Source organism: Gymnogyps californianus, chromosome Z (assembly GCF_018139145.2).
Source record: "Gymnogyps californianus isolate 813 chromosome Z, ASM1813914v2, whole genome shotgun sequence".
In the NCBI taxonomy this organism is placed as follows: Eukaryota; Metazoa; Chordata; class Aves; order Accipitriformes; family Cathartidae; genus Gymnogyps; species Gymnogyps californianus.
In genome coordinates, this window is record NC_059500.1 from 3,273,089 (window position 1) to 3,297,161 (window position 24,073).

At 40.2% G+C, this 24,073-nt stretch overlaps 2 protein-coding genes across 7 annotated transcripts; one reads left to right on the forward strand and one right to left on the reverse strand.

The window, feature by feature from the left end:
• Nucleotides 1–211: 211 nt before the first annotated feature.
• Nucleotides 212–16,971, reverse strand: POLR3G (RNA polymerase III subunit G). Of its 6 annotated transcripts, none has more exons than XM_050912481.1 (10): nucleotides 16,945–16,971; nucleotides 16,455–16,647; nucleotides 14,302–14,430; nucleotides 11,934–12,063; nucleotides 7,694–7,756; nucleotides 6,909–6,959; nucleotides 6,296–6,397; nucleotides 3,397–3,467; nucleotides 2,389–2,517; nucleotides 212–1,915 (listed from the first exon to the last, which is right to left on the reverse strand). In XM_050912481.1, the coding sequence occupies exons 3-10, from the start codon at nucleotides 14,419–14,421 to the stop codon at nucleotides 1,829–1,831; spliced, it is 753 nt and encodes a 250-aa protein (XP_050768438.1). In that variant the 5' UTR covers nucleotides 14,422–14,430; nucleotides 16,455–16,647; nucleotides 16,945–16,971; the 3' UTR covers nucleotides 212–1,828. The 6 variants fall into 6 exon arrangements, with proteins under 6 accessions (XP_050768438.1, XP_050768439.1, XP_050768437.1 ...); XM_050912482.1 differs by lacking the exon at nucleotides 16,945–16,971 and adding an exon at nucleotides 15,570–15,683 and having other exon boundaries at nucleotides 16,455–16,776; XM_050912480.1 differs by lacking the exon at nucleotides 16,945–16,971 and having other exon boundaries at nucleotides 16,455–16,776.
• A 245-nt stretch (nucleotides 16,972–17,216) lies between these two features.
• On the forward strand, nucleotides 17,217–22,796 carry MBLAC2 (metallo-beta-lactamase domain containing 2). The gene is made up of 2 exons (XM_050912479.1): nucleotides 17,217–17,661; nucleotides 20,411–22,796. Exons 1-2 carry the CDS (start codon nucleotides 17,217–17,219, stop codon nucleotides 20,794–20,796), a joined length of 831 nt encoding a protein of 276 aa, XP_050768436.1. The 3' UTR covers nucleotides 20,797–22,796.
• The last annotated feature ends 1,277 nt before the right edge of the window (nucleotides 22,797–24,073 follow it).

Consider the following 24,073-nt stretch of genomic DNA (forward strand, 5'->3'; position numbering starts at 1 on the left):
GTTTACCTTGCATAGGGGGGAACAGCTAGTAGAAGATAATGCTAGTTCTACTTGAGGCAAGCAAATTTAATTTTCAACGTGCTTACCTTGCTCATGACATCATCTCTCTCTCTTTTGTATATCACATGAAAGAAACAGGCACACTTGTTAAGAAACAACTGCTGGCATGTGTGATGTCAAAAGAAAATGAACAGAGAGAATACATTACCTATGCAATGCAGCAGAATGTTTATTAAACATTATCTGAATAGGTATGAACACTTCAAAATAAAATTGGTATACCTCTGAGGTGTGACCTGATAGCATTTTCGTTTCATTTCCTTTACATCTGATACGTATTTTATCAGAACACTTGAAAGCTACACCTTAAGGAACACATTCTTATTGCATACAGAAGTTCATAGAACAATGCAGTACAGTTTTCCAGTCACCGGTGAGGTAAAGTACTGCTTGACAGAATGCCAAACTTGCAAGAAAAACTTCTATAGTTTCCTTTGCTGATAAAAGAACTGGTTTTGTTTTAAAACTGTTCTTTCATTAGACCTGATAACAGCACTAGTTATCAGGAACAGAATGTTTTAAGAAAGGAAAATAAAAACCAACCCTGATCAATAGTAATATAACAACACTGACCAATGATATTTTGTACCATCAAAGGACAGTAGGACACAGAGAATGCTCTTGTCACTGTGTTCTTCAAGTATCTAATCTCAGAAGTAAGGCGTCTACACTTCAGCTGTTGGTTCTTAACTAAAATTGGTGTTTCCAAACATTCTGTTTTTGCTATTCTCAGCATTCTTGTTTTCCTAATTAAAACCTCTTCCATCAAAATACTTCACCACATTCTTTTCCTACATTTTTGGTTTTTTTGTATTGATTTGCTGTCTGTTAAGTTTCTGTCTTGTTTGTTCTGTAGGAAAGTAAATAAATGCATTAACAATTACATAGATAGCTATCATCTGCCATCTCAACAGCTCTGTGAGGTAATAAAGTATTGCCTTAAGAGGCGGAGAAACTAAGGCGAAGGACTGAAATTCTTATCACTAATCTGTGTGCCACTGGTAAAAACCAGGATTCCATAATTTCTCAATCTTAAATTCTGCCATATATTCTTTCTAAATGAAATTACCCTTATTTATCACTTACGCTGATTCATAAAGGTAATGTAACACATTTAAAATATTACAGTCCCTTTTTACCAAAATACTAAAAATAATGAGTTCTTTTAACTAGAAGAATAGCTCTTCAAAATACTCTCATTATGTTGTTTGTCCCCATTACTAAGGCCCTTTCAAGTCAGTTTATGTTGAAGTGCTTAGTTGTCAATTATTTTCAGTCACCTGAATTCAGAAGTTACATAAATTCTTTCAGAGAAGTCAACTGCCAGATATGAGCAGCTTATGTCCATAAAGGCCATATCTCTTTTTTGCTGCAGTCATCAAGAATTTCACTATTATTTTCAAGATTTGACTGCTAAAGCATAGAACTGACTAGTGCAAATGCTTAGGCACAATTTCGAATAAAATGCATACATTCTTTTTCTGTGCAGAGGCAATACAATGGTATATAGCTTACTCCATCAGTAGGCATTCCAGAGAACCTTAAAAAGGTGCATGTCTGCAAAACATTTGGCAAAAGAACAAAACAAAGGATCCCATAGCCTGTTTTACAGCATAGTACAATTAAAAAGAATCGTCCAACGTGGTTTTGGAGAGTACACTTAAAACCAACAGAGCTAAAGCATTAGTTCTGTTGATACTCGGCCTACCTCCAGAATTCTATTTCAAGTAGTGTAAGGCTTGAGCAGTGTACCACCTAGCAACAGTAGCTAATATGTTGCTTCATCCATATTGTCATCACTGCCAGCACCAAAGTCATCTCCATCTTCAAAATATGAAGAAATGTAGTCATTTTCCTAAACAAAAGGAAAAAAAATCTATCACTGTATCTGTGGAGGAGACAATTTATGAAAGAAATGCTTTAAAATGCACTTGAGTACCCACGTTTTGAAACAGTAATAGGAGTTTTTTCTTATTTCTTGGGAAAGAAAAAGGAAAATATTGTAATGAAGTTCTGGTATCTATGAAAGAAGAGGCATCACTTTTTTTAGTGATGAACATGAGTAATTGTATATATTGATTGTGGCAGGACACATTCCTGCTTGCGAGATCTTTTTTCAGAGCTCTTTGGGAGTAACAAGTCTAAAACACCCACTCAAATTAACTACAACACAATGTACTGCAACGAAGAAAATTAATGTAATAATGCCTCTTGCTACAACTCTCCCTCAGCGTCAGAGAGGCTAGGGACATTTCTTTGGCTGACAGCCAACATGCTACTCAGTGAGTGGGATCTGACTTTGTGTAAACAGGAAAACGAACATTATACCTCTTCATGCTCCTCTTCATCATATTCCTCTGGTTCTTCTGCTTCTTCATCATCTTCACCTTCTTCGTCTTTTGTTTTGTCTTTCTCATCTTCAGATTTTTCTTGTTCATCATCCTTCTTTTCCAACTCCTGTCACAAGGCAATCTCCTTTACAAGGTAATCCCATGTTACAGCAACAGCATATCCTCCACACTACCAAAATGTTATGCCGCAGTTAACAGCAAGACAACTAGCATAACAATGGTGTGCAAATGTTTTCTGTCAACATTTAAAACAACACGATGTGAAGCACAAAAACTTCATAAGGACTTAACTTGATCAAGCATTAGCCATTGGACTTGAAGCCTAAAAAAGTATGTCTTGTGTAATACGAGATGATCATTTCCCTTTACCATCCACTGTTAGAATAACTGACAGCAGAAGGCCATGTCATACTTGATAAAACAATACCACGTATTGTATGTAATAATGTATCTGCACCAAACAACTGATGGATCACCAAGAGAAAAAATACAAGGCTATTTCACCTTTAAGCTTCCCATTGCTACCCATATGGTGGGTAGTCGCCCCCAAACCCGAGGTCACTTTCCTCCTAAGTTTCTTTTGCTATGTGTTTCTCTCCTCTCAACTTATTAAATTGTTTAATTTCCAACATCAGTAGATTGGCGAAACAGCAATAGATTTAAAAGCTCTGGCACCAATTCCTCCTTCCATAAGCTCTAATAGTAGCTCTGCTGTTCACAATTAGGCTACATCGCTACCCAGCGAAGAACAACTGCGTGTTGTGTTCAAACAGGAGCAAAGAAAATAGTTTCTCCACAGCCAGGCTCTATCCTTATCCTCTCCCTTGTGCTACCACATTGCAGAACAGTTGTCTGTCAGAGTAACAAGACAAGGCCAGAAAAAGGCCGCTCTGGTTATTCCATTTGTACCAAAAAACATACTAAAGGTTTCACTTTCCTCCAGTAATTTCTATTGTACAATTTAGAAAGAGTATGCATATCTTACCTCAATTTTTTTCAACACATCCAGATTACTTTTAGGCTCAGAACTTTTTGCCTTTTTTGGTTTTGCACCTGCTGAAATAAAATACATCACTATTATTTTTTTAATATGGAAGAATACAAATTCTCTTAATTGCTCTTAAGAGCTTACATCTCGAGTATGCCATGGAAATCCCATACTGTCTGTATTAAAATTACCTTAGACTTTGAGCTACATCATTCATGGAGGTGTAAATGCCCAATTCATGTAAGTGATGCCTATAGGGCCAGTCTGAAATTCACTTTGAACCGATAGTTGACCAAAGGTTTGGCCAAAGTATGACATTCAGCTTCACAAAATACTTTTCACCTACATACAATATGTTAAGAAACTAGAACAAAATCTCAGTTATTTTTCATCCTCTTGAAAAGATAAAAACTCATTAATGTTACAAATTTATGCAACACATTAATGACAGCTGGGTGCTTCAGATAGGTAGATAGAAAAAGGCAGACAGCAGTTTATCAGCTCCAACACTGTAGGCATGGTTACTGCAGCTAGACGGCTTGTGGACCACAGCTGGCTCTCATCTAATGAGTCCACAGTGCGTACTTCCACCTAGTCCCTTGATTCATCAACATAACCTTTATCCAGTTAACTCCCTACAATCCAACCTTATTATGCTGCTTAACTATATGGTGGAGTGAAGGTCAAAAATAGCATTCCATATACCCAGGTAAGAGCTACCTGAATTGCAGCACCCTAAAGTAAGGTTGCCCCAATTCCAGGAGTGCAGTTTGACCAGTAGATGAGGAGAAACGATGAGCTCCGGAGCAAGAGATGTTACAGCATTTAGAGAGCTCTGTGAGATGTCCCATTTCCACAATGTAACTGTCTTTCAGCTCCCCTGCTATTTTCAGCACAAACACATAAAACTTACAACATAGGGCTGTACCTAACACAGATTAGCTCTTCTCAGCAGGGTAAAACTGCCGGTGTAAAGTGCCACACTGGTGTAGCTACACAGCTTCTGATTGACAAGGCAGCTTCAGACAAGCTAGCTTATGTAACTTGCACCTTTTTTACGCTAGGCTGCACTAAGCTGTATCAGAAAGAAAAATAGTGGGCATTGACAGAGGGGATATCCTTTCTGGAGCAGATAGTAACCCAACGCAGTTATGTATTTTATCTGGCCAAATACTTAAGGAAGGAGAACACTAAGAGCTGCTAAGCAGACAACTGTATTTTGTCAAAAGCATTTGTCGTAAATAACATTCAATTCATTTCAGTGTTTTGCCTAGGAAGGAATTATGTGACAAAAGCACTGCACAGAGCTGAGGGGAGTCAAGCTGCTCTGTAATAACATAAGAACAGCGTCAAAGCAAACACATCCAGAATGAAGTAGGCTTTCAAGGAAAACAAGTGGAAAGTGCGATTCAAATTATCATCTCTGCACAAACCCCCGCAGGCTTTTAGAGATAAGGCCTATAGAACAAACAGGCTGGAAATGAAAACAGACATGCAAGATCTTTCCTTAAATGCTGGGCGTCTCTAGAGTCTGTCATAAAATTAGAGACACTGAGCCATCGTTAGTAGAACTTCAAGAAAAATAGTTCCTTACAACCATGTAGCTTAGAGGTGCAATGGAATACAATCTAATCTTTCCAAATACCTGTTCTTGCAGTACTTGGGCTTACATGCATACATCTGATTGCCATATACATATGTATATAGCTGGCCTACAAGAGCTGAACCCAGTCGACGCCTTTTTTTTTTTTCTTTTTGGCAGGCACTGCTGGTATCTAGGATACTGTGGTCCACAGCCCCAGGGTAAGTGTGGGAGAGATGTGGAATTCTACCCAAAATGTTGTCACTAAGGAGGCAGGTGATCAGGTCTTAGGTTAAAACATTCAGGGAAACCAGAAAGCGGGAGTTAGAGGTGTGTAAAAATGAAGCCGTCCCTGTACATGTAACTGCGTAGTGATCCCAAAGCCACTCCTGCAATCTACAATGGTAGAATGGTAGGAAGGCTGTTTGAATTTTGGTGCAGATTCTCTTGACTCCCTCACCTTTGTTCCACTTGGTTATAAAGTGTCACCTAACATGGCTGTCCTCAGAATACAACAAAGATATGTACCAGAAGGGCTAACGTGTCACTGGTCAGCTATTTACAAACCTCCGGAGTCATATGACTTTTGCATGGCCTCTGTATCATCAATATTCCCAAAAAAAACTAAAACCACATGATTTTGGCTTTTAGAGGAACCTATTTTTTTAATCCAACCAAATTCTGATGGTCAGCTGATCTTTGCCATTACAACTATGTAAGAAAATGTACTTTTAAGAGCAAATAGAGAAACCGACACAAAAGAAAGAGGAAAAATCCCCCACAGTGAGCAGTGATTCTCTTTATGGTAATCACAACATTATTGTAATAATGGAATATTATTACGAGGAATAATAAATCGGCATTTATGGCTTCACTGGATCTTGGGGAGCCAATTATTGCATATAGGCTTATAAAAGCCAATGCAGTTTCTTCTTTTGAAAAAAAAAAAAAGTAGGTATGTACTGGTTTCATCTTTAGAGATTTTGCAAATAAGTATTTAATTTTCAGTTGAATCTTGCAGTCTACCTTTAGTACCATGCTTCTCAATGACGCTCTTAAAAGGAACAAAGCTTCCAGCTGAGCCAGTCTCCATGACTACTGCACATTCCCTTTTATTTTTCTATTTTATCCTTGAACTGAAAAATGACACATGAAGGACTTGGACAAAGAGAACAAGAAAGTAAACAATTATATGTAACAGACAGCTAGATACAGGAGGCCAAGTGTTATTTCACATCAACAGAGCAACAGACTTCTACAGAGAACTTAAAATAACAGTCATGCATACTAGAAAACACTTTGAAAAACAAATACATGTATGATGCTGTGTAATAAAAAAGTTTTTTCCTGTAAGAACAACCAATACCAGCTCCAACTGCTGTTGAAGGATCTGACTCACAATTCTGCAGAAGAAAGCTGAAAATAAACAAAAAAAGTAAAACCAGGGAAAATAGAAAATAACCTACATTAAATCACATATAAAAGGCTTAAAAAAAATGCAAAAGTCAGCCAAATCATAAACAAGATAATTGAGAAACCCAAAATATAAAGGAAATCTGAACAGCTTGCTATTCATTGAATAGAAAAAGGGTGAGCATTGACTAAAGATACAAACTTTCAAAACAAAGTTTTGTGGTTTTTTTAATGTTTCACTGTTAGGTATCTCATATGTTAATATGGTACATCAATATGAAAGGCAGGAAAGGAAGATAAGTCTGTTCCAGTAAGTTAAAACATCCTAGAGAAGCAAAGCAAAAACCACAAAAAACAGGTAGACTAGTAAGTTATTTAGAAAAAATCTGCCAAAAGCCCTGATTATTCGGACTAATTAACATTTCTACCATTTTTTTTTCCCTAACCAGCTCCAGTATGTCTTCTATCCCTCAACTAGTGTGTACTAAATGCTTCTTAAAAATATATAATATACCTTTTTTGGTCTTTTTCTTTGGCTTCATCTCTCTTGGGAGTCTTCTCCAATCTGTACAGAAAATAGCTTTACTATATATGAATGATGATTTACAGCAGTAATCCTCCCCCTGCCACTCACCAAGGAAAGGCAGGGGCTCCTGTTGTGCTTGATCCTATTTATATGCATGCCTAAGTGTTTTAGCACACAACAGTTTTATGGAATTCTAGCCGTACTTTAAATTGAGGAACTGGAGTGAAGACTGGCATTTCACCCACTTAATGACAACTGGCATCTGCCCCAAAGAGACAAAGTTCAGCCCTTCCGGTGGCCCTTCAATTTACATTCTGTAATTAAGTTTGCAGTAGTGAGCTATACAGATATGGTTGTGGCAGTTTAATGTTATAAAACCCAGCTACCTGTGACTGAGACATCAGGTTGGGTTATTTTTAGTAACATCAATGTTTGCTCCCAGTTCAAAACTGGTACCTGCATGGCAAGTAAGGAAGAAGGAAAGATAGAGTGAGAGCTAAAGCTTGCATTTTTGCTGTAAATCAGTTGTTTCAACCGAGTAAATAAATAAATTCAGATTTTTTTTTTTTTCCTTTTTTTTGGCGGGGGGGACAAAACAATACTTCACCTTGATCTGAAAACATGCAAACGTCATAACCCTCAACAAGGAATATGTGACTTGGTAAGGATTTGCATACTTTTTATTGCTTGAAAAATAATGAATCAAACATTTAAAAGAGCAGAACATTTCACAGGTTAATAAAGAATTAGCCTTTGATAATCTCAGATATTACCTGGGGTCCATGCTGCATGCTCCTTTTCACTGTCCTGGTACTTTTTACTGTACCTCTCAATTGCTACAGAGAAGGTCACAAAGAGTTATTGAATTCAATTAATTAAGAAGGCAATCCAGACACTGTTCTTGATATTTTCCTGTAACTAAACATACAGTGTATTTTTTTAATCCCACATTGAACACTTTCTTGTGCTGTTGTCAAACACTTAAAAAACAGTTTAATGATGTCACTACTTTGAGCAGTTCTCATGGTAATTCCCAGGACTAATCATTTGCTAAGTACTTGCAAGACCTGGATTTTGTATCCCCCAAAAAGAGGCAAAAACGCCCAATATTGCTTTACATTTTTGGAGTATCTCCTTTCGATCGTAACACTTCCCCACCGCCCCCCCATACCCCACCCAAAAAACACCTCCAAAATTATTATAATTTGTACTTCTATCCTTGGAAAGCATGAAAACATAAAATGCAGAAATGCAGATACAGTCACGGAAACTACGTTGAAACATCAAATGAACGCTAACTCTTCTACTCTTCGAGTTTCACAATCAAACCTTTGCTAAAAAAACAGTCAGTGACATTTATCACCACTGTGCTAATCATACAGAGTATCCAGAACTCCCAGGTCTCAGAAGGCCGCGTCTCAGACTGATCATGATCAACTCCCAAGACTTTAAGTACTTCTGCAATGGCAAAGCTTTGCAGCATAACAGAGGTGCCTAAACAGCAGCAACATATTTTAGTCCATTTAACCTTTTTCCAGGCACAAGAACTAAACTGAGAAATGCATTGTAAATAATAAAGTAGTTATACAGTGTAAGTATTTCCATTTCTACTGCAACAAAACTTTATCGTACAATCTCTAATGACAAAAGCAATATCAAAACTTAAGTATTTTAAATCAGTCCCATTTTTTCTTAGCAAATTACCATGCCCAACTACAAAATCCACTTAATGCAAAATTACTGATTCTGATTGCACTAATAACTCATTACCCAAACAGGGATAATTTTTGTGGGTATTGTACAACAAATGGTGACAAAGACAGACTGTGTCTGACCTTTGCAGTCAAAAACTTCTAACATACCCACCACAGAAAAGGAAGGGAGAACGAAGACATCAGAAATGAAGCTCAATTTTAAACTTAGTTATGACAAGGCAAGCAGAAGACGTACTTAAAACTGTGCAACAAAGAGCCTGCAGTTAAAATGACAGTGTCTCAAGTGGCATTTACTGTAGGTGGTCTTCACAGATGCTGTAGGAAACTGTCAGCACAGAGAGGGAAAGAAACTAGTAGTTTTGATTTCAGCTCGAGGCTCTTCACTGAAGAACTAATTGCTGATGCCAACAGTAAAACAATATGTCTGACTGACTCTCGCCACTCACAGCTAATGAATTAATTCCAAATCACTGCCAAGGTGACAGTCACCCAGTCATAGCAGATATACCTACAGGAAATATATGAATGATTCATAGCTTACGAAGTGAGGAAAACAGAGAACTAACTTACTATAGAATACGCCTGCTACTCACTCAAAACGAGTGTTGAAATCAATGATGAAAATCTCTTCTATATGGCACACTAGCACATCAAAATTGCCAGGTAGTATTAGACATGGCTTTCATCTACTACCTGAATAATGAAAGAAAGATAGATAGCTATGTCCTAACTAATTAAAATGTTTCCCTTCTCACACTTCAAAGGACCATTTGGCTCACCGATGTTGTGCTGAGGGTTTAAAACAATCCATTTGCTCTTGTAGCAAAGCCAATTTAAGAAGTTCCTGCCCACAGTCCCACTCCTACCTGTCTCTTAGTCCTACCAGATGTTTTGATGAAATACAGGGGAGCAAAGGGCTGTAAACCAGATAACAGAAAAGATCAGTTAAAAATAATCTACCCTGGGGGAAGAAAGCGATTTTCTTAAAGCTAGGCCGCTTCTGCCACATCATGCAGTCCCAGAGACAACTGCATACTGTGACTGAGATGAAAGCAAGCTTTTTAAGCTGCAGACCACCGCTGATGTAATTATACCCCACCCTTCAGATGAGGCATTTTTCTACAACTAAAGGTTCAGTAAAAAATTACCTGAACTTACCAACTTACCCTTTGGGAGATGATGAGAACATTTGAAGCATTATTTGAGTCTATCAAGTGGCTGTCTACCTGCTTTCCCTGCAACTGCCAGTTTTTGTAGAAGAACAGTCTTCAAGGCTGGCAGTTCTACTAAGGAGCACACTCAGCAACAGAGAGAGATCACTCCATCTCAGAAAGAAGGCTGCAGAAGCAAAGACAATTTTGAGGTGAACAGTAAGAACGATCACATGAGGCAAAGTTGGAAAAGAGAGATAATACATTCCCATAAAGTGGCTGGTTTCTTGGAAATAACCCTGACCAGCTCTCAGGCATAGCAGTTTTCTTTTTTGTGCCTGAAACGGAAATACCAAACTTCAAGCCTGACAAAGATCAAGAGCACGACAAGCCTCTAGTGAGATGAGAATCCAAAGAGATTGAAAATTGTTTACTCAGAAGGTGAAAGAGGAGATGTGATAAAAGAGTAATCTGGAATTCTTCTACCATCATAAAGGGATCTAGAAATGAAGATCAGATCTGTTCTCCTTGCCTCATAACCAAGGTTTTACCTGGCTGCACCGTGAGGGTCCACCCTGGGCCGTGCTTCTGCTGCACTACAGCTGCCTGCTGCATCCCGGTGACTGCTAGGCTCCAGCTGCAGGTCAGAGGAAATATTCTGCCTTTTGTGAGCCACAATGTCTAGTCGGCAGTGTGTTCACTGCTCACATTGCAGAGTGCTGCTCCATTTTAAACAGTGCTTTAGTACAAGAACAAGTGGACAATCAATAAAGTGTGTTAATCAGTGTTACATTCAAAGCCTAATTAAAAAAAAAAATTGCACGCAGTCTCAAAAACCTCTAGAATTCACCGCTACACCATGAAAAAAAATTACCAAAAATTCAGAGGGGATTGGATTATGTACCTGTATCATATCGACATCAGGAATATTCAGTCAGAAAATATTCTGATGTTTGGGGTGGAAATTAAACCTCTCATTTTAGAGTTCAAGTCAGCTCTCATTATTCAAAATCAGCACAAGATAGCAAGGAAAAGATTATCCAGTGTTTGGCCACTTTGGATTTCTTAAACATTTTTATAAAGCTTTTTAACGACTGCCTGTTGCACTGACTGGGCTTAGGGTCTGACACGTGGCATTTCCCAATATGTTGTATTTCCTATTTTCCTGTAACAGCACTTGCCATTTGTACCATTCAGAACAAGCACTCAGGAGAACGATAGAACTAGGCAAAAATCACAAACAAAAAGAAGCACTACCCACAGTAATGACCTCCTGTGACTACTAGGTTTACAATGCCCCCACAGCAAGGTAAACAGACATTAAAGTCTTCCTACCCTGCTCCCCCTTCCTTCTTTCCCACTAGCTCAGTTTTCTGACCACGAAGCTTGGATTTTAACAGTATAACTATGTATGACTGGATGTCAAGTATAGCAGAGCATTTATTGTTATTGAACAATAACAAAGCAGTTAATTTTTAATTATGTATAAGCAAAAGACATTCTTAGGTCAAGTAGAGTAAGATCAAGCTTTGGCTTCTAATCCAGCTCTGTTTCTGATGCAAACCTCAGTAAATCACTTATTCTCATCTCAATCTTCATATTTCAGGTGACTTGTCAGTAATACTTACTGATCTTTCCTGAATGGACTTAGGGGAAAAAAAATCAGTACCTTTTAGAGCGTCCAGCTATTAAATATAACATTGATTATTTTAAGTATGTCTTTACACAATTAAAATGGAAGCTGAATTTCAACACTAGTATTTACTACAGATTTCTTTGCTCCAGTGCAAAATTGTTACGGTATTTAACATGTAGAAATGCCTATTTCACTTGTATTGGTTAGCATATAATTGAAAAGACTGCATATAGTTGGTCGAAATGTTTCTTACTGTGTATCAAATGGAACAGATGTGTGATACCTCTCTTTTTCACACAGTAGTTGCTTTCCAGTTACAGCACTTGTAGGTGTGACCTACAACTTCAGTAAATGTAAAAGCAGAAAAATTCCCTATTATCTTAAGCTGCCAATTTTTATTCCTCATTATCAGTACAAAATACATCTTCAACACATGCATTTCACTACATTATCCTTCACGGAATAATAACTACTGAAGATATAAATAAAAATAAAAAACACACAAACAAACCTTCACGATCTTCTTCTACTGCCAAAAAATATGGCATTTTTTTCATAGTTCCTCTAAGATCTTGTTTTAAGGCCAACATGTAATCTTCATCTTCTCCTGTTTTCAGAGGCACTGGCTTATTGTCTGTACTCTGTACAAATTATGTTTATTATTTATAAGGTCTTAATATCCATCAAATATACAGGAACACTAACAAAAGCTACAATAAACACAGCCAATCACAGAAGAGTGCAACTATGCATTATGCTACTTTGCAAGTATTACTGCATTCTGACATGCGTAACTATGCTTACAACTAAATTTAAACCTTTTATGACTTCACTGTATCCTTCTGCAAACATGTATCAAGATATCAAGGAAAAAAAAGTATTAAAACTGTGAAATAGTCATTCATAGTCATGCTAAGCTCTTAATTGCCAAAAGCAGTTTTTCACACCAGCCTAACTTACTCAGAAACCATTGCTTCTCTCCTCAGTCAGAGCAGCGCTGGCCTTAACCTCTTCTAAAACAGTGTTTTAACTACATGAAGTCTGATTACTCTGAGTAACACGGACACCCTTTCCATGGCTATTGTCAAGGAAACAGGTGGTGCTGTCATACAACCAGGTAGCACACAGGCCCTCACACAATTCAGTTTCTGTCAGCTGAATTTAAATGAATTGTTAAGGTTTGGATTTTGGGTTTGGTTTTTTTTTGAACTATGAATCTTGAAATTGGGAAAGATAAATAAGCAAAAACAGTTTAAAAATTCAGTTTCTGTCAGCTGAATTTAAATGAATTGTTAAGGTTTGGATTTTGGGTTTGGTTTTTTTTTTGAACTATGAATCTTGAAATTGGGAAAGATAAATAAGCAAAAACAGTTTAAAAAATATACAGAACACTGGAGCCAGAGACAGAATTAGAGAATGGATGTTGTTTCTCTCACACGACAGATGGTGCACAATCAATACCTGAGTGGTAGGTTGCAAAGCGCAAAGTGCTATCATAAGTCCCAGAGCTGGATCATGAAAGGAGTTTACTGCTTCCAGCTATATTTGCTAGCTGGCCAACGTTTTAAATCACTAATGTTACTGATGGTAAGCTGATGCTCCTTAATTGGGTTTCTAATTGCATTTACAGGAAATTCGTAAGAACTCAGAACGTGTCTATCAGAAATATGCAATAGCAATAATTCACTGCTTAAAATAATTTCACTGTAAGTCAGTCAACAGCTGTAATATACTTGTGGTCACTGCCCAGTCATTAAATCTCACTCTTGAAATTTTTATTGTTCCTAGTTATGCCATTGGGTTAACTTTGATTTTTTTGAATGGCACTGGATTTCCCCTGACAAGTTTAACTCAGTTCTGAAACTTTGTTCACAGAAGGAAGAAAGCATCTTTAACTTCTCCATGGTATACATTAGATATACTGGGGCTAGTAATTCTCCTACAAGCCTGATCAACTGCTGACTGTAACTGCAGAAGCTGTAGTTCACGCAGAACTCAGTTTCTTTGTGCTATCAAGCAGACTGCAACATGCACATCAGGAACAGTTACAGATGGCTTAGTATCAATGAAATCACACAACTTAATTGTAAAGATGGACTAAGAGGATATGTAACATCTGGTTCAGTAAGTCAAAACCTTGGGTGAAATAACTATTCAGAGAAATCTCAGCATAGCACCAATTATATGTCAAACTTGCAAGTTCTGTACCATAACATGTGAGATGATTGAGAAAAATTTCATGCACCTTGATCAAATCCTGACATAACTGGGAAGCTCTCTTATATAACTGCAACATTGTAAGACTACTTTTCCACCTCAAAATTGTCCAAGCTTCCCTGCACAGCAAAACGCAGTCAGAAAATGCTCTTTCTTCCCCTTTAATTTTCAAATTCATCCCAAATGCCAAATCTCAATTAAGTTTCCTTAATTACATAAAATATCTTTCAGTTATTTTCAAATTATTTTCAAATGCTGGCTACTGAGGTACAGGACGATCATCCAAAATCTTTTATGTTTGCATCAACAGTAAATTTCTAAAATCAGCAAATTCATTCACAGCTTCAAAGACTAGTGTAACTTCATTTCAAACAAACTCAGATATCCAGTGTTTCCGTTACTGTAATGTCCAGAAAACCAAATCATGATGAGGACTTTAATGAACGAACATCTTGCAAGCAATCTAGTCAAATATGGGATACAACAGGTAGCAAAGGGACCGGAAGTAGTAGTAAGAAAAACAACGATTTACATTAAATACTTCAAAACTGAGCTAAAGTGCTTAGGGTTGTGCATATATTTCATTACAGTATCTAAACATGAGAGTGAATACACTTTACCTGAACACAGAGAGTGTGCTCTAAGATACTTGCTGTACTTACAGGAAATGGTGGTGGAGGCTTACACATGGCATCAGGCAGAGTAGCACCTTTAGCAAAGCCAATAGCCTCAATGTTGAAGGTAAACGCAGCACGTCCTCTTCCTCTACCTGACCCAGCCATTTGGAGTTACTGAAAATATTACAGATTTTTAATGACTTATTTTTCTTACATGTATCAAATGCATGTATCTATTACCTATAAAATTAACGTCTAACAAAGATTACAGTAATTCTAAAACCACTCTCAAAGATCATTTTAAATAGCAAGCCATTTTTAATGCCCATCTTAGGTTCTTCCACATACTACAAATTTGGTACATGCTTAAAATCAACTCCATTCCCTCATTTCTGCTAGCCACCTCTGCATGTCTGAAATTACCTCCTAACCTAGGAATTTTAAACTTTCTTCTTCTAAACCTTAGATGCACTGACTTGAGTTCCATCAGGGTAGAAAAACCAGAAACAAGGAAAAAAAAAAAAGAAAAAAAAGTTCAAGGACCCTGAACTTTCTGCAAAAACATTTTGCAGCTTCTGAACTTTTCTCCAAAAAATGGTTTGTGTTTGTCACTCATGACTTCTTCGTCCTTCAGAGTATTTTTTTTTCCTTTATCTTTGTAACTAGTTTTGGGTACTGACAAAGAGCCAAAAGCAAAGAGGTTCAAGGTAAAAGCATCAAAGGACTCCAGCATGTCTGCACGCTAACTGCTGATAAAAGGAGGTTGTTTCTAACTAAAATATTTCACCAGGGATATAAAAGAAAAATAGCCTGCAAAACTACATTTACAGTCACATCTCACCACCTTCGCTGTTACGCCAATCTTCATCTCAAGATTGTATGACCCATGGGTTGGCAAGTAAAGCAAAATGTGAGAAACACATTTTTTGCAGGGAAGATGTCAACAAATGGGACCCAAGAGAAGCCTGGCGGAACCACTATGCTACTGCTCACTGCCCAGGACCACGTCAAGATCAATTCAAGGCCCCAGCCCAGAAATCCCATGTGCTGTTTACCATTAACTACAAGGTGACCGTATTGCACCCTGCTTGGTAAGAACGTGTCTGTTCCAGAGTTACACAGACTTGTACAGCAGTGATGATAACTGCTGTACCTGTATCATCACATCTATTCCCACCATCAGTGTGCGGGTGAGATAAACAAGTTCAAACAGGAAACATGAAACAGCACAATGCCTACAGCTTCTCATACACTTGTCTAAAATAACACGGAATCCAGGAGAGAATTATGATTAGGAGCAAAGAAATGCATACTTAAGATCTTTTAAGATTCCCCCAAATGGAAGCAATGGCCTTTTCATTAAATGCCAGTGAGAAACAGGTTGATGCAAGTATTTTCCTACTATTTTCAACAGGAATAAGCTCTGCCTGGATAAAACAAAATCACATTATATATTTCCACATCACTCAGCAGCACAGAAAACTGTCTAAAAATAAGCAGAGAGACCTAAACAAATCATTTTAAGGAAGACAACAAAGCTAAGCCTGAGCATTTAATTAACTGGAAATAAAAAAAAAAGAAATAGCAAACTCATTTGAAAACAGGATGAAAAGCAAGATGTAAGCCTGGCAGAATGGTGAAAGATAAAAGATACAGTAAAGCCCCAAGCATGAGCAATTATATTATCTAGGTGTGAAAAAAGTGAACCAACAACAGAAGAAAACCAAAAGTTAAGTGAGATGTCCAGCTAGCAAGGCGAGGCACACTGTTTGCATTAAATATAGTGAATATGAAGGTCCATTTTTAAAATCTGCTTTAAAATTAATTCTCAGTAAGATTCTTTTCAAATAGCGCATTAGTCTGAGGAGAAGCAACAAGCTTTAAAACTAGTGGTATTTCAACTCCGCAGTTTTACTGAAACTCGTGATTTTTTCAAGCATACCGGCTTAGAAGGCTTATGTCTACTGACACCATAAAGTGACAGCGACAGATGATCAGAGAAATTGTGAAGGAAAAGTTCAGTTGTACAACTAAGTCACCAAGCATGACAAAGTTACCATGACAACCAGTCTTTTGGATGCCTAAGGGAGCACCTGGGTGCATTTTCGTGTTTACGGACAGTTTGTGTGCCATTTACTCTACAAACGAGAAGGCGAATTTCAGATTTAAGCTTTTAAGATGCCTTCAAAACTACGTACGCTGTTGCTCGGGCAGTCGGTCAGTCAGTCAGGGCAAGGCTGCAGAGGCCTGCGGGAGGGAAAGGCCTGTGGAAACGGGGTCCCCGCCGGCTGCGAGGCGGCTGGCACGATGGCGGCGGGCGTGAGGAGACTCGGACGAGCTCTCGTTATCATACGTCTTCCTCAGAACAAAACTCTCGATCGTGTTCGGATCCTTGGTTTTCAGAGACAGGTGCAATCAGTGGAAGGGAAGCGCAGATAAAGGAGAAAGGACTGAAATTTAAATACTGAGATTTTGTGGTTTGGGTTTGTTTTTTTTACCTGATGCCCCTGAAAGTAAAAGGGTGAAAACCCTTCTCACGACGGCCACAAGCCCCTGCCGTGTGAGAACAGCCCCCCTCGGCGCCTCCCTCGCCCTTTCCCGCTCCCTCTCCCCGACGCTTCCCATCCGCCGCACCGCCACCCCCGCCGCTCCCCCGCTCCCCTCAGGACCCGGGCTTTACGGCTTTACTTCCCCCTCCGCAGACGGGTCTCGGCCGCCTCCCCCGGGCAGCGCCCGACCCTGTCACGACAGGGAAGGGGGCTTCAACCCCGCCGCCCCCTCACGCAACGGCTGCGCCCCGCCCGGCCCCTCTCCTCAGGGCTCCTTCACCGCCCCTCAGGCCGCCCCCGCTCGCTCACCCGCCCGCGGCTGCCGCAGTGGGCCGGGCCCGGGGCCGCCCCGCCCGCCGCCGCCGCCGCTGAAGGAGGGGAGCTCGTCGTCGAGGAAGCGGCGGCCGGGCCATGTCGGCGCTGGAGTGGTTCGCGCACAAGCCCCTGGGCGACGGCATCTTCTGGATCCAAGAGCGCTTCTACGAGTCGGGCAACCGGGCTAACATCTGGCTGGTGCGGGGCTCGCAGCGGGACGTGGTGATCGACGCGGGGCTGGGGCTGCGCAGCCTGCCCGACTACCTGCGAGCCGCCGGGCTGCTGGCGCCGGCGGAGGGGGCCGGGCCGCGGCCGCTGCTGGCCGTCGCCACCCACGTCCACTTCGACCACTCGGGCGGGCTGCAGCACTTCGAGGAGGTGGCGGTGCACAGCGCCGAGGCGGCGGCCCTGCTGCGCGGCGACAACTACGAGACCGTCACCTGGCTGTCGGACCGGGAGGTGGCCCGGCCGCCGCGGCCCGGTTGGCGGGCACGGCAGTTCCGCGTCCCGCCCGTCCGGCCCAGCCGGCTGCTGCAGGAGGGTAAGGGCGGCGGGGGCCCGGGTTTGGCTCCTCCGTTGGGATCGGGGTTTCTCTTAGTGGCTGAGCTGAGGTAGTCTAGAAGCACGTTTTGATCCCTTTGAATCCTGCGCCGCCGAGTAGCGTCTCTCTTGCCGCTGTTGCCGTGCTGCTGTCTGCAGCTCCTCGGGTAATAGTTAAACCGGTGTTTCTTCGCTTACGTTCGGTCTCTGCAAGCCCACTGTGCAGCATCTGCAAGCCATCCGCAGTCCTCAACGTGGGGCAAAAAGGATACGCAGCGGGTTACGTTCTTGTTTCTGCCAGTTCTGAACGCATTGAGAGGAACTGAGAAACGCACCTAAAGTGCCCTGTGCTTGCCTAACCTGTTTGCCTGTTGGTGGAGGATTTTTTTTCCTTAGAATCACTCAACGGTCGTTTGAGTGACTGACTAACTGAGCACCCCAGGGTTAGCCTTAGGCTTCTAACAGTATGTCACCATGTCAGTCAGTTCTGGCATCTGGTGACCCTGATTATTTACAAACTGTCAAGGCATAGCAGCATAAAGAACAAAGCAGTTTATTGAAATATGTACTGCGAAGAATATGGATTTTGTTCTGTAGAATTTACGGAAGTGGCTTGTTACAGATAAATTCCATTTAGTCTCTCATAGGTAACAATGACTAGGTTATGCTGGCAACAACCAACCTGACTGTACAATATGGTGAAGCAGAAGTTAAAGGGTAGTTGTCTGACATGACACCTTTTGCAGGGGACTTAGTCTCTTCTTGGCTGTATTAGGCCATTCCACATAGGTGCTTGGAAAAGCAGAAATGAACTTGCTGAAGGCTTCAGAGAAGATCTAATGTGACATTTAACTATAGTCAATCAACAGAAGTTTTTTTTCTTTTTTCTTTAAAAGGGAGGAATTCTTAAAAAAATAATCTTGTGAAAGATCAAGCACACTCGCTATCAAAGTAACATCAGAGTTTCTAAGATAACGTTCATTGAGACATTACTTCATACTGCCTGGAAGTGGCATGTCATCTCAGTGCATGTGTCATTGCTGTGGGGTGAGGATATCCAGTAATGCTCAAAATACAGAATGTGGCAGGGGCAATATTCTGTTACAGTCCAAAGCCGCAGCTTTTCCTGCTACATTGCCTACTTCGTTTGTTTAGTTTTTTGCATTACCTTAATCTTACCAGATCTTTCAAGCACCTTTTGTTTTGGCTGTTGTAGCTAAAATTGCATTTACTTGTATTGTGCCTTACCATTTAGTGTTTTCCTAGTCACTTGTATCTTCTAAGACTCACAGTTTCATTCAGCTGTCCCTTCAGCTTCAGAATTTTAGAATTTTTCTTAAAATCTGTACATTTCTTCTTTAAATTTGGATGCCATATTCTGTTTCTTTGTATTCTTTTCAGTGCCAGGAGCAGTTTGAAGCCCACTGGAACACTTTCCTCCATTAACTTCACCACCTCCGCTGTGGTTTCATTCACCAATACAGGCATTTTCTGCACAATCTTCTCAACAGTCAAGTCTATGTCTTTCTCCTGCCATGACTTCCCAACATTCCCCTGAAAGAGAATTTGGCTAAAAATTGTCTTTGATAATTTTGAAACTAGCTGCTTCTGGAAACGTAGAGATCTGTTCCCCTGTTGGGTACAGCACAGTAAGACGTTAGGTCTCCAGGGACTTCCAAACGCTGTTCTAGCATTTTCAGTAACCCTTTTCAGTTAAATATCGAAGGTCCTGTCACAAAAGGTCTGCTTTTCAAGAGTTAAGTACCTTTAGGCTTGCTGAGTCTTGAGTAAATTTGTGGCATGCCTGTCTCTGGTGCGAGACAGATCTGTAACTTTCAGATTTCTAATACAGTAGAGGTTTGGTAACTTTTTTCTTGTTCTCCTTGGAACTTGAAATGCACGTTACGGTTTTAAGCATCGTTTTATGATGGTACTGGATGTTATTTCTTTTAGAACTGTTTCATATAGTTATTAAGTAGCTGCTTCTGAGAAGGTTGCTTATGTGTTGGTCTTCTGTCCCTACACAGCCCTAAAGTTTACATATTTACCACCTGCAAATTAATGGGTTTTGCACATTTATAATTAAGCTGGCATTACAATTTAAAATCAACAGCAGACTTACTCGGCCTGTTCTCCATCCCTAGACTGTCTGCCTGCTGAAAGTACCAGTTCAGTGGCTAGTACAGTGAGAAGGCATTCACGTTTAAGCTGGCAATAAAAATGACCTAATGTTAAGAAAGTTCTATTTTTATATATCTGATTGAATGAGATGAAGAAAGTGTGTGGAGGCCAGTCTTGGTTCTCCTCCAGCAATTTACGTTCTGTCCTTTTGCCTTTCAAAAGTAACAGCAGTGCAATTCTACGTGAATTAAGTGAGGGTAAAATGATAATAAATTGTGACATACTTCGTAGACTTTCAAAGGAGGCCCGGCTTAGATGTTTTCTGTTTGTTTGCTGTTTTATTTGCTCTGTCACATTTCTTTTCACATTGTTTAGTTTATTAGGGTGGGAATAAATTCAATTAATACAGCCCAAGCTTGTGTTAACTATTACTGTTATTGGAAAATACCCTTTTGTCAAGTGTATTTTTCAGATGCCTCTTTGGCCCTCACCAAGAAAATAAATGTCCCGCTTTCATTGTTGTGGATATATAGTATGTATAAACTCTCAGCGTATGGGTAGGTCGTATGCTTTGTGGTGTTTAATATACAATAAATGCATATGTTTTCCTGTAACACATTTGTTTGCAGGGGATGTGATCAGCCTTGGAGACCGACAGCTTACTGTCATGCACATGCCTGGTCATTCAAGAGGCAGTATTTGCTTACACGACAAAGACCGGAAGATTTTGTTCAGCGGAGATGTAGTGTACGATGGATCCATGATTGACTGGCTTCCCTACAGCAGAGTAAGTGACTACGTTGCAAGTTGCCAGCGCCTCATGGAGTTAGTGGACAGAGGTCTTGTGGAGAAGGTACTGCCTGGGCACTTTAACATATTTGGGGCAGAAAGGCTGTATCGGTTAGCTTCCAACTACATTTCGCAAGCTGGAGTTTGTCACAAGATTTCTACTTGTGCCATGAGATCCATTGCCAGCATAGCACTTCGCATTACAAATTCGAGAGTCACTTCTTAGTGACAGTCCATTTTGTCTGATCTGTTCCCTGTTGAAAAACCAAATGGCTTGTGACAGTGTTGATAGAAGCAAAAGCAGTGTGCATTAGTAAAAAGCTGGCAAATTGATACAGATGAGCTGCAAAAATTCTCCCTATTTTTGCCTACTTTATTCTTATTTTTATAAAAAGTATGTAAGCTAGTAGCTTTAGCCAAAGCTAGCATTTTTCTTTCTATTTTTTCAGGGCATGTTTGTACACGTATTGTGATTGAGATATATTGTTTTATTTTTGTTATGATTCTGACAGACGCATATATGCCAAAATGAGAGGTTTTAAATTCATGCCTGAAACCTTGTTGATGTAGCACTAGGCTTGTGACTATTCACTCAACTCCTGCTCAGGTTTTGGCCTAACACAGCTTGTGCTAAGACTTGGTGTGTCCTGGGAGCAGCGCCGTTAGGTCAAAGCAAGAGCAACACCTACGCAGGACTCAGTGGACAGAAAGAGATAAGGGCCATTCTGCAGGGGTTGTCACCTGCCACTTGGTGTCTGCTGCACCCGTCATCGCCTGCATCTTTGCAAAGGAGCTGTCTGGCAGTTTCTTTAGAATCCGCTAACATATGGAAACGCTATAGACCAAACTTCCAAGCTAGAAGGTGTCATAACCCGACTGCCCTGAGGGGTTTTGTGTTGGGAAAGGTTCAGACTGCTGAGGAGACAGATCCGGGCTATCCTCTGCAGTGCGATGCCCCGATGCCGCCTCGGCTGCCTTACTTCCGCCCAACTGTTTAAAGTAGGTATACATCCAATACCAAACCAATGTACACAAAATAATACTTGAAAATAGGAGATAAAAGTACCCATTGGGTTCCAATAGGAAGAGAATTAAACCAATGAAACATCAGGGTTGCCGATATATGTACGTTTTATTAAGCATCTAGGTATGCACTAATAGTTGCTATGTTAGATCTAACTTCATTCAGATGGTCATTGGTAAAAGTATATAGTAATTTACTAGCAACAGAAACGACGCTAATACAGATAACACTTAGGATTGCAGTTACAGCGACTGGCAGTATCGTATGGACGTGGCCGGGAGGATGTCACCGCACTGGTGAGATCCTCACTTAGCTCTGTCCTAAAGTCAGCTTTTATGGCACAAGGTTGCTTTACCTACGCGCAATTGCTTGCAGCTGTGATCCGAAATCCAACCACAAACCACAGGGCAAGTGCGTTCTCGATTTTAGGCACAGAAAGTGCTGTGGCACACTTAGGCGCAGTCAGGGGTTTTCTAAGCATCCTCTGTGTGCGTGTGGTTTGTAGGCCAGTGTGCATCCTGTCGGTGCACATCATCCGGCTAGAGAGAGGCAGAAGGGGGGGCGGATCGGTCACCACACTCCACCCTGTGATTTCAGATCAACAAACTCAGCAAGTGGACCGTCTCTCCAGGATCCTCCTGAGGGCCTCTCTGTAGGACTGCAACCTTATGGGTTACATGTTGCATATTGATTATATGATTAAAGCAAGCTTTAAAAATACAAATGCATAAACTAACAGTGATTACAATGATGAGCAGCCATTTCAAGCCATGAAAATAAACCTCTCCACTTAATGCCTAATGTGTTAAAAATTGAGGCGAAAAAAGTTTTATCTAAAAATTCCTGCTGCTGTCGTAATTGAGAATTAAGGGTAGACATTCTGTTCACAATATCTTGTAGTTCATTGTCCGTGGTTTCTCTGTCAAAAACTAGACAGCATTCATCTGCAGTTTGATTTAGAACAACACATAAGCCTCCTTCTTTCACCAATAAGTCATCTGTGGCAAATCCGTTTTCTGATAGCAACTGTCTGGTGACTTTCATTTGACCTCCAAGGATGTTTATGGCATCCCGAGTTAAATTGCCAAGATGTTGAACACCTGTATATAAATCTGTCAGTGCAATCTGTTGTTTAACAGAAACTAGATGAGGGAGAAATACGGATTCAAGAACCTGGGAAAATGTTATAGACTTCCACAAAGGTTTTGGCTGAGTATCTCTCTGTTGTCTAGAATGTTCACATATGTTAGCATATTTTACTCAGGTAGCACATTTCCATGGGACTCCCAATGTACCATTTATTCCTTTAAGATTAATAGGAAACCCTGGGTAAGTATTCCCATCAGTACAGGCCCACAAAATACCCTTTGGGGCTTTTATCATATGCAAGTTACAATCAAAGGATTAGTAATAAAAATATGGTTCAAAATTAGGAGGTACTAAATTAGGGCGATTATTACACACATCAATAATTCGAGTTGCAAATTCAACGAACTGATTCCAAGGGAAATGCTTCAAACACTTAGGGGTGTATTGCTTCTCGCCAATGACGGTGACGTTAACTACTTCACGGTTAGTCCAGTTGAAAATTGATACGGACCAGTTGTATTCAGTACATAATGATCAAATTGGCCATGGTCCAAGACGCCAAAAACATAATGGTTAATCTGTTTCATGAGTTGGACTCAGAAATTCGGGTCCTGAGCTTTGGTTATATGGTATCTGGGTTTGGTTAGCAATATAATATGTCACCCTTGGAGATTCTGGAGAAACCCAATAGGGTTTCCGAATGTCTGTCTGATTTTGACCAGTTAGCTTGTCAATAAGATAAGGAAACATAGGCCATAATACTGGACTATGAGTGCAGATGAATATATTAGGATAGGCGGCGGTGATATTCATGATCCAGCTTTCTCCCGTATTCTAAATTTCTGGTGATTGTTAGCAGCCATATAGATCATAAGAATTATTAAACAATGTTACATTAATATAGTTGACAGCCCAACCCGAGTTATTATATAATGCAATTTGGCCGTAATAATTACAGACAAGACAGGAATTTACCCTCTTGGTATGTACAGATTCCCTCCACCAATGTTGATTATAACATCCATCCTCCATAGGGACGTTAGCGATCCACCACCAATGCGTACTTGTCCCATGAATTTCAGAGTACAGTGAAGCTAAATTTGTCATCTGATCCATCTTCCAACTTCCATCTGATACATCTATGTTTTGGAGTAGAAGTTCCATCTGGGGAATAGTTGGTATCACTATTACCATCAGTATTCGTTGCGATGCCACTATTAGAGTGGGGAGACACATTTGCTACATACCTGACGTGGTCATGTTAAGAAGCTGGTAAGAATGGTACATTGTCCAGCACCACATTGTCCAGCAAGTCCTGAGTCTGTGCAATTCGGGGCTGACGCTGGAGGTTCAGTTAACAGGTCTGCATCACAAGCATCAAGCTGGCAAT